The sequence below is a fragment of the Solea solea genome, chromosome 14 (assembly GCF_958295425.1).
Source record: "Solea solea chromosome 14, fSolSol10.1, whole genome shotgun sequence".
In the NCBI taxonomy this organism is placed as follows: domain Eukaryota; kingdom Metazoa; phylum Chordata; class Actinopteri; order Pleuronectiformes; family Soleidae; genus Solea; species Solea solea.
Window position 1 is genome coordinate 17271232 of NC_081147.1, and position 14745 is coordinate 17285976.

Here is a 14745-nt window from a genome sequence, read left to right on the forward strand (position 1 = left end):
ACAAATGGCCAACGAGGATCGCTGGACAAATCGCTGGTGGTGTCTGTGCGTGCGTCTGCTGCGCTCGCTCACAAATCACGACAGAGGTGTAATGGAGAATAAAACATGAATTTACTTCTTCGGTGCGTTGTGTTCGGCTGCGGGGAATGACGCAATCGTGTTTACTTATTCATACTCACACGCGCACACCTTTAAGTTGTTCATTTGGCACATTCTTATCAGCAGCAGGTGACCATCGCTCATTAACGTACGTCAATAACCATTTCTGTGTAAAATGTGGGTTTTGCCCGGCACCTCGGGATGAACGGGTGTCTAATAAGGCATTTATAAGTTATATTGCTCCTGCAAATGAACTTATTCACACATGCTCAAGGATGAGAATAAAGTCATACTTAAGATTAGAGAGAAGAGAGGGGGAACAAAAGGGTGATGAGACACACGTTCTGGGGGGAAAGTGAAGAAGAAGGTGGCAAGCGTGTGCTGCAGTGGTCCCGCATTACAATTGATTGGCTGGTTTAACTGCCGATGCTGCTCACTCAAGCTTTAAATGGATGGATAAAACTCTCTCTTACCCAGCAATCTTCCTCCTCTCCATCCTGTCATTTTCTCTCCCCCCCTATTGTCCTCTCTTTTTTTCTCGCTGTACTTTTACTCTACGTGTTAAGTGACTTTCCCTTTCCTGTCATCTTGTATTGTCTCCTCCTCTCTTCTCCATCTTTCTTTGAATACACCATAAATATTCAAATCACCTAATCTGAAAATGTTCCCACAGTCGGAGCACCATTGTCTCTCCAAGTGAACTGTTTTATTGTCGGTGCAGACGCCGCGTGGACGTAAATGTCTACATGCGGCGCTTTGCTTATTTGTGCGGGTGGAGGTGGATGGAGTGGCTTGCTCATTTGTATGCCTGCGTCTTAAGTACAATTTGTCTGAGAGTGGAGGTCACACACTAATCCCAAAATTGTTCTCCAATCTTCTGTTAAGCAGACACAATCCCCCCCTCATGTTTTCCTCAGTGCTTCCCTCCTCTCGTCACTTTGCCTTCATCTCTCATTTCCTCGCTGCGATAAAATCGTTTTTCAAAGCAGAGTGAAATAAGATGGGTTTCCTCTAGCACTGCTACGCGGAGGTGAGGACAGGCCTTAGAAAACACTGAGAAATAGCCACCCATCTCCTTTTGGAGATAATGAGAGGCTCATAAACACGGTGTCGTATCGGAAATGCATATTGTGTAGGAAATATACTGTTTGATTTGGGCAGCGTGCTATGAATCTCCTCCCTGGAGACCATCTATCATTATTGAGTGTTTCTTCTTTCACCTCCCAGATAACGGAAAGCTCCTCTATACCCTGTGACAGAATTAGGTATGTTTACAGTCGATACGTGAAGCTGTTCATTCATCCTTATCGACCGCTCGGAGAGATTACGGCGTTAACCACGAGCAAGAGAAAAAAGGGGGAAGGAGTGTCTGACTGGCTGATTTAATGCTGATAAACCAGCATGTAAACGGCGGCGCGGCATACGATCAGGTCAGAGACCTGAGTGGATGTTCACACCAGACGCCAGCTGTGGCTCCAACACAACACATTAGGGCCCTTTAATGGAGACAAGACCTCTCTTGTTTGAGGATGTTCGACGCCACTAATCACGCGTACATAGGCAGGACTTTGATCTGCACACAGTGTCTACTCTACTCTGTGTAATCAACTTAAATAGGACAACAATGGTAATGGGCTCTGTCTGTCTTTGATCTTTGCGTTTTCGTGTTGGTTTTGTTCATCATATAAAGGCATCTTATCCTTCTTTAATCCACATGGCTTGTGTTGGCTTGTCTCTCTCTTCACTCGTTGTAGTTAAAGGTCTCACTCTTACTCTTTTCGCACCACTGTCATTTCCATCTCCTCCACCCTCTGTTTTTCCCTCTTTTCTCCCGTCAAATGGAAAGTGGCTTTGTCCTTTTAGCCTGGTGTGAAACGACACAATGCTCAGAGTCAATGATCTGCTTTGGTCTCCTGTCACCTTGGACACCTGTCTGACTGCCACGGTGATAACGTCACTCTGGAGATTGATTTTGGAAACGTGATGGAAGGGGGGGGGGGGAGGTCGTCGCTCCGAGATCGTCGTCCTCATTAAGAGACGCTCGCACTGCGGAGAACTCCGTGCTCACTTCACACCTCTCACAATTATTCCCGTCTGTGTTTTTTCTCCTAACTCATTATTTTTCCCGCCCGCTTCACAATTGGATGTAAACATCTAGCAGCTGGATACCCAGATGAAAAGCTTGATGTGTTGCCGCATCAACTTCTGATGATTATCTTGCTCTGCGTCTTGTTGCGGGAGATAAAGTCTCTTGTGTCTCCCTGTAGGCCCAGACGCCACCAAGGATCCCTGTCTGAAGGTGCACTGTCCTCCTCACAAGGTGTGCGTCAGCCATGACTACCAGACGGCCATCTGCACCAATCACAAGCAGCCAGCTCACAGGTAAGGCCAATTCACATTTACAGGCGTTAGTCTTCTGTAAAAGACACGCCAAAACTGGAGAGTTGTGGTTGTCCTAATGATTTCCCCTCTGCAGTGAATTCCCGTAATTAAAAGTGAAAAAGTATTCTCAACACTAATTAATTGTGTTAAAACTGTCTGTTTGCTGTTTGCTGTTTGCAACCTTGCCGTTCTTGAGCTTTTTCAATTTTTCAGTTCAAGAAGCATTTCCCTCCACCAAAATGCATCAGAATGTGCTTTGTCTCTGTCTTGGGGGTTTAATTGATTTCCTCAAGTCATTAGCGCTTAAGGTGCGTGATTTTAATGCTTCCCCTTGCATTGCATTAGTAACGTCCTATTTGCCGCTTAGTTTGTCAAATGATTCACCTGAAATGTGGGTTTCCCACTCACTCACTCACTCACTGACACTTTGGATTGTGTTGGCTGGTTTATCGCGTCACGCAGATTCAGTGACCGTCAAATGCAAATGTTGTTGCTCCTGAGATATTTGGAAAAAAAACAAAAAACGTGTAATATACTGTAATAAATGTAGCTGTCAGTGAATGATTTAAGATCAATATACGCAGTACACTGCGTACTGTACCTCGAATAAAAACTCGTCGTTAATACTGCCGTCAAATGAAAGAGTCCTTCGTCTTCTCTTGACTTTTCCTACTGGCTGATGATAATGTTTGGCTGCGGGCTTAGATGTATACATTAGCAGCAAGCAGTAATTCAGGGAGCATTATCGAGGCATACGATGTTAATTTGTGAGCGCCTCTCTCCCGCTGTGAGGAGGCTGAAGCAAAGTCAAATATGAGCCTTTCCAGATTAGAGCAACATAGAATCTCAGCAGGGCGCCGCTGTACCGTAGCACACGTCTCTGTTTGAGGTTAATGTGTCTCGTGATTGTGTTTCCACTCTTTCATTCTTCCTTCTGCAGCTGTCTTCCACAATGAGTTATTTGGCAGGTGTACACTAATCTCCCTGGCCAAGCAAATCCCGCCTTCCGAATCACAATCGCTAATTTGAACACATTCTTCCAGTTAATTGCATTCATGCAGTGTAAGGATGACAGCAAGTGGATTAGATCGGGAGAAGGATGGGGGGGAAGCATCTCAGATAATGTTTATCAACTTACGAATTCCATCGTACCTCTTGTCTTGCCTGACCTGCCAGCGCTGTTTTGTGTATCGGTGCTGCGTGCATGTCTAATCTTCTGTGGCAGTCACTGGGCCTCAACAAATGAGTGTGACACTTCTAGGAAAAGACAAGAAAGCAGATGATACACTGCCTGGGATTTATCTGTTGTAGTTTTTTTTCAAGAATGTAAATTTGTCTCCATGTGATTTCTCTAATACTAAGACTGTAAGGCCGGATTCAAAGTTGAGTAAAGCATTCAGACTGTGAGTTGTTTGAGAACCAGAGGAGATTGCTCCATGACAGCAAGGAAACTCTCTAAAATGTCCTTAAATAAATGGTCAATATGTACTGTCAAAATCGTCACTTCCAGAAAAGCTCAGCTTCTCTGGGAGCCAATGGAGCAGTGGGCAGGGCGCGGACGCTGGGCCGATCATGATGATTGGTGGAACTGTCTGAAAGGCGGAACTACTTTTTTATTTACAGTGTTGTAAGGCAAGGCAAGGCAAGGCAAGGCAAGGCAAGGCAAGGCAAGGCAAGGCAAGGCAAGGCAAGGCAGCTTTATTTATAAACAACCATTTAACAGTAAGAAATGGAGAAATAAAAATAAAAACAATTGACTAAAAACAATTTAGAAATAAAAACTATTGTATAAAAACAATTTAGAAATAAAAACAATTGTATAAAAACAATTTAGAAATAAAAAAAATAAAAACCAAATACAAAAAAATAGAAGAGAAAAAAAGTTAAATATAAGGTTGCAGCATACAGTTGTAGAAATATATTAGTTATGTCTCAGTCCCATGCGGCGTTTGCGAGCAAAGGTTAGAAACAAGTATCAGCCGGTGTTGTGTTACTTGCTCGGTGATATAGCCCATTTACATTTGTACATATTAAACACTGTAAATAAAAATGCTATTATAGCATTTCCTTGTTTTCAGATTTAGATAATTGTGATGTTTCCTGCTTGTAGTTGTTTGTTCATTCATTTTTTATCAACGTCAGGGGGAGAGGAATTTGTTATGAATGGGCCTGAATGAGCTTCCCCTGTCTCACAGACCAGCAAATGCCACTGCTGAGAAACCATCCCGAGCACCAGACCCTGCCACATTAACAAGTCATAACACTTTATTTCTGCTGCAGGTGTTATCCTGTGACAAGTTTTAAATGTTGTCATATTTCCTTGTTAAACTCAAATCTTCTGTGCTTGCGTTTCATGTGGTTACTAATGACTGAATAGCTTCACGAGAAGATGAATGTGTATGTCAATCTGAAGTCTTTGTGATACTGACCACATAGCACATGTGTTTGGTTGTGTTTTTTTAAAGCCATCTTTATCATATTAACTGTATGTCTGATTGGACATTTTAGCCAGTGTTAATGACATGACATGACAGCCGGTGTGAGTTAAGCAGTCCAAAAGAAATACGCTGTGGACAAGCGGTGCTTCCCTCTGACACACCTGTTGCAGTGATTTTCTGGCTGTGAAAGAGCTCATATGTGACCGTGAATCTCCACCCGTTCACTCAGGTCGTTCATGTTCACTTTGCTCCAGTTGTTGTCGTCACTCTCATTTCGCTGTAAAGACTCTGTCTGGCTCTAATTTCTGTCCCCTTCAAAGGATCAGCAGGCAGCACGGTGCTCAATGAGAGCACTTGGATAGAAAATTGCTGCGAGATCTGGATCAAACATAATTACACTGGTTACTGGGAAGGTATCCAAGGACCAATCAGGATTCACTCGGCTGCTCTGCTGACCCTGAAAATCAGAAGCACTTTTGAAACTTTCTCCTCAGTCAATACTGACTCTAACTTAGAGTAACTAGACTAGCCTGAGAAAGGGTTTTAGCTTCTATCATTGATGACATAATACTGATTCATGACTATGATGATGATTTTAAAAAGTTTCTCATCTTCCTCAGTGTGAAGCCCAGGAAGGGTAGTATAGGACACAAGCACACCCCCGAAGCTGGCGCTCATGGGAAATGTAGGCTGTGCTCAGGCCTTCAGTCGACGCCTGTGTGTGGATCTGATGGACACACCTACTCTTCCGAGGTGAGCCTCAGTTTCTTCCTTTGTGAATATCACTTGACTCCATTTGACTCTAAAGGCCCAGATCCTCAATTTCATCTGCATCATATCACACACAACTCACGGTCAGAGTCGATAAAATAAAAGAGCGACATTTTACCCTCAGTGATTAGTAGGTATGAAAAAGTGAAGTGCTGTGCCTCAGTCCTGGGTTTTAACGGTCTGTGGAGTCTTATTTTTAACTCACATTCATATGACTTTATTGTTGCTGGGTTCAGCCTCTTGGTTGCCAGGGGTGAAGCACAATCCAATACACAGGAACTTCACACAAGTGGACAATAGAAGACATCTCTTTAATGTCTTGCAGAAAAGAACAAAAGACTTTAACTGTCATCACTTGCTCTGTATATTTGATGTAAAGGGACATCCTTTAAACATGCAACAGTGTCTGAGGAGACTGGATCAATTATTATTAATTGTCCACACATTTGGTGGTAATTTTTCATATTGGAAAACATTTGTTGACTGCACACATGCATTGAGACATCTTCATATTTTTGCCCTGAATCAAATCCAATGTTTTGAGTCCCCTAACAACTTTGCAGAATTTCCCCCCCCGCCTTGTAATTGAGATTTGTGTGACTCTGTTTTAAATAGCACGCATAAATGAAGTTAATTTACCAAACATCTCTTGGAAATGATTTGTTTGCAGATACAAAATTATAATATTAGGTGTCACAGATATTGTGACTTGGCATTTTTTTTTAAGAAGTCGGTCTCCACGAAGAACGTTCGGGAAACTACTCCTGGTAATATATGAGGCTTGAAGAGATGTTCTCCATCTCCACATTTAATTGAACAGCCCTGGTATGGGCGTTCCTAATAACGAGCCTACATGTGAGCTCACTCTGAGGCTGTGCAGAAGAAATGAGACAGAACAAAAGGAGCAGTGGAGCTGGGGAGCTCTGCTCTCTGCGGTAATTTAGTCGGAGGGGTTCAGTTAGCTGGTGGAGTGATGGGTCCCCGAGGCCCAACTTAAACCCTGTTCACCAGTGAGCTGCTGGTCTCCAGATTATTCATGTTTTATTATTACATTACATGCCTCCATCATCGCAACTGCACACACTCCCATACACACACTCAATATCCTATTAAGAGGACAGTGCTCTTATCTCCTGAGAAGCTTCAGCCCACCGAGTTAAGTCCATTACTTCCCTCCTCTTAAATCATCCTCTCTTCTCTCCTCTCCTCCTCTCCTCTCCCCTCCTCTTTTACCAAGTCAAGTGTTAAGTACTATTTCATCAAAACCACATTAACCCCTGCTGAGAGACAACATGAAGATTCATTGGGCCTCTCAGTGTGCTGACGGTGACTGGGGGAGGTCATCCATTTCCTGGGCTTTTTCTCCCTCTCACTCCCAATGACCCCCCACCCTCTTCCCTGTCCCCCACCACCGACCACTAATTCAATATACCGAATTGAACAGGACGGAACAGGAGGAGTTTTTTTCTCTGTCAACAAATTTCATTACGCAACATTAGCAACGCTATAACAGAGGCGGTGGGGAAGGAAATGATGGATTTTAAATAGAACGTGGACAATGGACGTCCCGCGAGGATAGACGCTAAGCCTGGGTATGGCATGATAGGTGTGTGCATGCATGCACTCGCTCACCTTGGCAAAAAAATCTTCTCACAAATAGAATTTACATTATGCACCTCACTTTTCATTATTCCTCTCAGAAAGATACTGTAATTGGATTTTTTTCCCCCCCTCAACTGGTCCAAACGGATCCTTACCCCTCACTTACCTGAAATGAGATTCATACAGTTAAATTACTTTCTCAGGTATAGTCCAGCTTGCATCTCGCACTGCATTTGTTCACTGCAGTGAATAGTAAAATGCCACTGGGCGTGTCTAATTGTGTGTCTACATGCCTGCCCAATGGCATTAAAGCGTTTCCTTTATTTGAGATATCTGTGGAAGCTTTTCCCGTGTTCCCATTTCTTGATTCTTGAGTCAACCATCATTTGTGTGTGTGTGTCCTTTTTTTCAAAGTGTAAGCTGGAGTTCCAGAGCTGCCTCTCTGTGAAGACAATCACAGTAAAATGTGATGGTCTGTGTCCCTGTCTGCCTGGTCAGGAGTTCAGCAATCCACCGCACAACACTGACAAGCCTGGTGAGTACAAACGCTAACTTTCTCTGCTGACCCTAATAAACCTGAGTAAATCGTATACCTCTCTCTTGCTCTGTCTTCTAACTACAAAGGCGTCGGACTCACGTATCATTTAGATTGCATCATTCTGTTACAATGCACAGCAAAATACTAAAGCTGAGCCAATCAGACCTCTGTCTCTGTCCAACTACTAATCATCAGAACCCAACTACCACTAACTACTAACTACTAATTACTAACTAATTTCAGTATGTGAAATACAACTTCATAGAGACACTTGAGTTGTTCCTGCCGTACTTGCTCTGGTTGCCGTTTCCAGAGGGGTTAAAAGCAAATGAAAGGATCAGTGTGTGTGTACTGCATGGACGTCTGCACCGATTTAACAGATTTTTCTGCGGGTTTGGTTCACATTCACACATCCTGAATGCACTATAAATTGTAAACAAAAGCAATGTGATCAGAAATATTCGTCAGACATGGAAGCTACAATTTCTACACCACAGAGCATGGGCAGATTAATGTTCTTCTGCCCTTGCCGCACTGGTGATGAGCAGCACCCCAAAGGCCGGCACGTGGTGGACCTCAGTGTTCTCATCCACAGTCCCCAGAGAGGAGAGGAGAGAACTGGGAGGAGAACCACTGATAGTCTGGAACAGAGTCAGAGAACTTGTACTGTTAATCGTCCTCCGTCGTCAGTGTCTGGGAGGGTTAGGAGGGTCCTGAGCCGAGTTAAAAATGTCTGCAGTCCATTGATTGGTCTACGGAGAATCATCACTTTCAGATAACAATGGAATGGGGGGGAAAAAAACAACAGGCACCACTTTTAAATAGACTCTTAAGGACATTTGTGTTTCTTTTTTTTTTTAACAAAAGCAGACTGCTTATAAAAGAAAAGAGTGTTCCTGGTATGATGTCACGTTATTTACACAGCTAATACAGATGCAGCCATCTGGCCCAAGCACCCATGCAAGGCAGATCTGAGTTTACTTTCCAAACTGTGCTGTGGTGAGCTGGACTGTACTGCTTGGTGGAAAAGCAGCATACGACTCCGTACACACACACACACACACACACACACACACACACATCGACAGTCCCTCAGAATTTCCAAGTGATTCACAATTCTCCCGTTCCTGTCCTGTCACCTCTTCCCTCCCTCGTGCTATTCCCCTCCCTTTCCCACTCCCCCTGCCCCTCACTGCCCAGACTATTCTCTGACAGCCACGTGGAGCAGTGATGGAGTGACTGTGTGTGTCTCATTGTTTGTCATGGAAATAGGATTTCAGCAGACGGATGGAGAGATTCTGGAGGAGGAATGCAATCTTTAAGGAAAGCAGCCCAGAAAAAGGATGGATTGTTATCATTATAGGCTTCCTTCCTTCCAAAATGGGGGAGTAGCGATCCATCCGTCTAGGTGGAATATTACATTTTCAGAAATGCTTATACCCCTCGTACGCGCATCCATCACACACGAGCACACATCAGACACATGCACACACTGCCCTCACTCGTCCATCCTAATCACTCTATGATTTGAAAGTATTTATAAGGTTCATCACCCACATTAATACAGAAGGAATGTGTCTATTAATAAATGATGGCTGTGTCTTTAGCGCACACTCTCCTTCATTAGTTCATGGCTGACTGATGGAGAGAACAGAGAGTCATGGCGTAATGGAGAAGTATTTACCAAATTGGCAAATGTCAAATTGATTCCCCTGTATCTTTTCAGTAGAAAGTATAATTATGGGTTGGAGTAAATTGAAGACAGTCTGGCTTTTACCTCTTCTCTGTCCCCGGACCACAAGTGACACAGCACTGTATTCACAGGGACCGCGGATAAGCGAATTGTGCATTTCTTCCTTCCCCAGCTTGATAGACAGATCGGGCACCACGACGCAGCAAACAGATGGCAAAGGCAGCGGGTTCAGGAAAACACCGTGTGTCACATTGTGTTCCTATGGTAACTGTCGAATTATCGCGAAATGACTCGTGTATGTTTACCGACGGCCGCAGGTTCAAACTGGGTTTGAATGTTTGTTGAGCAGACATTGTGTTACTGTGGCATCACTTTCACGGTGCATGAGTGTCGTGTTTACACACCGCAGCGGCGGTTTGTATACTGACCTCACACTGAGACTGAGAATCAGACGGAGCATAATCTGCGGTAGTGCTTAAACGTCTGTGCTCACTGTGCTTTGATATTTCCATATATGTTTCCCACCTATTCCTCTTTCAGTCAGGTATAAGGACCCTGACCCATTCACTCACACATTCACACCTACGGTCGATTTGGAGCAGGGGCCTCCAAACTTTATTTGGAGGGCCAGATTTGATAATGTGAAGATGTAACTTTTACATTTGCTAATGCACTGTTTAATTCAAATGGTATGTAACCGCATAGGCCACAAAGGAGTGACACAATATAAGTAAAAGGAAATAAGAAATCTGACTGCCAGAGGTTGGTTCCAATCCCCGTTCTCCAGAGGTTCCAAAGCACAACTGTTCACCAGCTGAGCTAATGGAGGCAACATATGATCAAGGCCGATTTTGGTCCAAGTCCCTCCCTAGCCATAAATAATACATTATAAAACCCAAGCTGCGGGCCGATCAAAATCCCACCATGGGCCATGATTGGCGGGCCGGACTTTGGACATGCCTGATTTAGATTGTCCACTGAACCTTATTACCAATCTATGTTTTTAGACTGTGGGAGCAGTACCCGGGCAAAGAAAGGCCCTTGGTCGAACCATGTTTCAAACCAGCAGGCCTTCTCTTTGTGAGGCAACAGTGCTAGCCACTGCTGCACCAGTGACAAACTGAATAAGGAAAAAATGTCACTTCTTTAACAATACTTTTATTAATAATAAATATATTATTTGTTTTCACCACATAGGTCAATTTAATAAAAGTTGTTGCCTTGACAACGAGTTTTAGGTTGTAGACATTAACGGCCAGGGCTTTCGTGTATAGGGGCCATCGATGAATTCCTGTTTGCACTATTTCATTAACTTCCATGTCATGTGACCCACTGAAATGAATGCCAATTGTAATGTCTAATTGTATTACTACCCGCAAACACTTTTATTGGGTTACAATGCTCCTTATAGATACACTGGCTCATTGGATTGGTATACGGGAGGTCCATAAATTGTTTGTTTGTCAATATTTGGACACACAAGTAAAACTCGACTGCCTCCAAAGCATTTATTAAAATATTCATTTATCATACGTGAGCAGCTCATTTGACTTTGATGAAAGGTACATGTTCAGATAAGATAAGTAAAGACGTTAGGTAACGCACTGCAAAGAGCTACTTCTCTTATAGGAACTTAGAAAGAAAAAGACGGAATTACTCTTTATCAAGCACCGCGGACTGACGCTTCCACTTCTTCATTCACTCCTTCGATTTTGATGGATGGACTTTAAATGAGAAGTATGTGCTGCAGTGTGTGTGTGTGTGTGCAGGTCGAAGCCGCAGTGAAAAGCTTTAAGTAAATTTTTTGAGCACCTTTGCCTCGTCTACACTAATAACTTTTATTCTGTTCCAAGTGGTTCTGAACACGCCTGCGCGCGTGCACGTGTATCAGTCGCTCGTATTTCTTTTCTTGAACACATTTGACTCTCTCCTCTTCTGTCTGCTGCTCATTTAGTTTCTGTCTCACGCCTCCCATCCATCATGTGGGCATTCAGCTCCTGCCTCACATTTTTGTTTTATGGTACAGACTGTGGAAATTAAGCGTCTTTAAAAGGACTGGAACATGTTTGACAGTGAGTTGAGTTGGTGTCCGTTTGGCTGAAGGCGCACGACGGAAAACTGGAGCTGAAATATAAGCGCGGGAATTGTGTATGTCAGTTGTTTTTTTGTTATATATATTTTTTTTTTTTTTTTAAAGACAAATTAGTTTTAATGAACTGTTCTCTGAAACCCATTGCTGCTGTTTGCAGCATTAACATGGAGGCATTTTATGTTGATTGCTCACCTGAGGCAGCACTTAAACCATCCTGATTGTCATAAAGACTGAAGTCTTTACCATTTTTTTCCCCAATAATTTCTATCTGCTACTGTCAAACGAAAACATTGGCAAAACAAAAAGAAACGCGAGGGGCTGAATGGGCTAAATCCCCTCACTAAATTAAATTTTCCCTGGCAATTTGGTCTCACGGCTCCACAGAGTGCACACGGGAGGACAGATTTTCTTTTCTCTCGTCTGCCTTCACACTCCCTATCCTCTCCTAACACATTGCTGACCAGAGAGACGAGTGCCTCTTGAGCATTGTTGAGACTGTCCTCAACAGAGGAAACGGAAATATTAATTATTCTTACCACTTAAGACAAGTGTAGGTCACCAAACAAATTCCATAGAAAAGATTAATAGCCAGAGTTCCCACAGCTTCTCCAATTGCAGACATGCAGTGTAGGAACGACATGCTTTTACTACACCCTCTGGTGCATTACTAGGACAATACTGTGTTGCAGGAAGTGCATTGTACTCAGAGTGGTGAGGCAAAGACAACGCAAGGCTGAATGGTTGCTTTTCAGCGGTTCCACCTACTGCAAGCTAACGATCCTAACCATTAGTCGAAAAAGAAACCAGACAGTCTCCAGAGTTAAACACCACGCAGCGGGTTTGGGAGGGAACTGGAAGTGAAAGCAGAGCAAACACAAGCGCCACGCGGTGAACTGTCCAAATAATCTTACATTTCACACGAGTCTGTTCATTTTTGATGGGAAAAACTGACTTCTTTAACATTTGAGTGTTTCCTATTCAATACTGATCAAACCATGACGCCTTCAATATCAGATATTTTTAAAGGATGTGAGAAACAAATGAGTAACATGACCATATACTGTATTCATATCTTTCAGGAAGTGACAAATAAGTTAAGTAAAATGTCAATAATTCATAGATCTAGTACCAATTCAGCTAATCTTGTAATGCGCTATCGTTTACAAACTCATGGTTTATTTCAGGTTGATTTCTGACCTTGTTTATGAATGAACTCTCTTCTAAGGACTGCGGGAGTTTTCAAATCTGACTGCAGTCCTTCTAGGAGTAAAGAATCTTGACAAGGGGGGGTAGATTTTCTCTCTTCTGAGGGCCTATGGCTCTCTCTGTGTACATGTCTCTCCCCTATCTCTAATTGTCTCCCTGCCCATGCACACAGTGTATTACTGATCATTATCGGGTCTAACCTCAACTCCCTGCCAGTGAGATTGTTCTGGAGAGCTGAGAGCTTAGGGCAAAGAAAATCAAACGCACCCCTGTATCTTTTTAATGAATCTGACCTTCTATCTTCCTCATATCACCGATCTGACTGTCTCACTCCATTTCTCTCTCTCCTTCTGTTACCTTCGTTACAAAGTGTCACCTCACTTTCGCTGTCTCTCATGTCTCTCCTCTCTCCCTCCCCACCTGCCTTTCATCTTGATCCGATGCAGCTCCTGAAGTCTCAAGGTTGATCACCACCCACTGTTCCTCTGTCTGGATTTAGAGTCACTGCTTCGCTTTTATATGACAGACTGAGTTAATTAATTAGACGTGATGAAGCAAATCTGTGGGGACGTTCGAGGCAGATTCCCCTCCTTATCAGTCCCCTCGTGATGGTGCGAGACTTTTGCGTGGGAATGAAGGGACTGGATCTAAAGCGCACAAGATGGAACGTGTTCATTAACCTTGCAGTTCGGAACAAACATGTAAATTGCTAAAAAAAAAAAAAAAAAGTGCGAATGTGGCTGCGTCGATAGCATATGATTTCTTTAAGATCGTTTAAGCACGGGTTACAATGGTCCCAGCAGTTATTGTTGTTCCCGTTCCCTCTGATTTAAGGCAAGCTTCCATTTGGCTTTTTCATGGGTTATTAACAATGACACCAACCGTGAGGTGGAACACATCTGTGACCTACTTCAAGAGGATACAAGAGAACCGAAAAGGAGAGGCTTAGGCCAAAGCTTCAGTGTGAGGTGAAAGTGCTGAATGTCGTTGGCGACCTGTTCACCAACACTGTCAGCAACTCGGGCAGCGGCTGGGGCTTTGACACGGCTCATGAGGGCACTAAAGTTAATTTAACACCCTTTTAGATGGATTGCCACTAAAATGACCCTCATCTCCGAGCCATAACTCAGGCAAAACTGTTATAGCTACGCATAATTTTACATTCTGAGGGAATTGTTATATATAATGTTCAGTACAAATGCTTGTCAGTGAATCCACTTAAAAATCAAAGAACAAAATAGGTTTGGGTACTACTTTAGGTTGTCATTACATACTCTAATTTAAGTTTTTTTTGTACAGGAATCTACAGCTTGCTGCTAATAGGAATTATAAGTAGCTTATTCACTATATCGGTCAAAATATAGCATATTTGGCATAAAGTAGGGCACTTTTTCTAAAAATCTAATTTGAATAAATATGACATGACACGGTATTCTTTCAGATAATTGTATTTCCCTAGGGCATTCAGGCCAACCTATGCTCAGAGCGTCCCCTGCTGGACCTTGCAGTAATTACTTCAGATGGTCTGATGTGCTTGTAGGCTGTATATTTTGACCTCAGACTGCTTTTGAAAGTTTGAATTTAAACTTCCCCCTGGTCTTATTCCAGTTTGTCCTTAAGTAATTCACAGCAAATGAAATGAGGGGGAAAAAAAACTGTCATACAGGTAGATGAAATCTGGTTTCTACATTATTTCCTATGTGTTAGTTTGCAGTTTAGCTGGAGTTATTCACATAAAAAACCAGTTTTATGCCTGAGCCAGTCAGTGAAAAAGTAGTTTTTTTGGTCTCTCGGCCTTTCCTCGTCTGAATTTACTGACATGAAGGACTGAAACCGTAGTGCTGGCTCAGGAGGAAGGAAAAAGGATAACAAGGTAACTCCCAGAAATAATTCACAGGTTGATATTTGACCTGCAGCCCTGATC

General features: G+C 43.0%; 1 protein-coding gene across 2 annotated transcripts in view; it reads left to right on the top strand.

The window, feature by feature from the left end:
* Positions 1-14745, top strand: part of spock1 (SPARC (osteonectin), cwcv and kazal like domains proteoglycan 1) — an 80220-nt gene that overhangs the window by 55090 nt on the left and 10385 nt on the right. For both annotated transcript variants that reach the window (XM_058650478.1, XM_058650479.1), the window contains exons 5-7: positions 2367-2481; positions 5540-5672; positions 7707-7827. In XM_058650478.1, coding sequence (XP_058506461.1) covers positions 2367-2481; positions 5540-5672; positions 7707-7827 — 369 coding nt within the window. The remainder of the gene's footprint in view (positions 1-2366; positions 2482-5539; positions 5673-7706; positions 7828-14745) is intronic.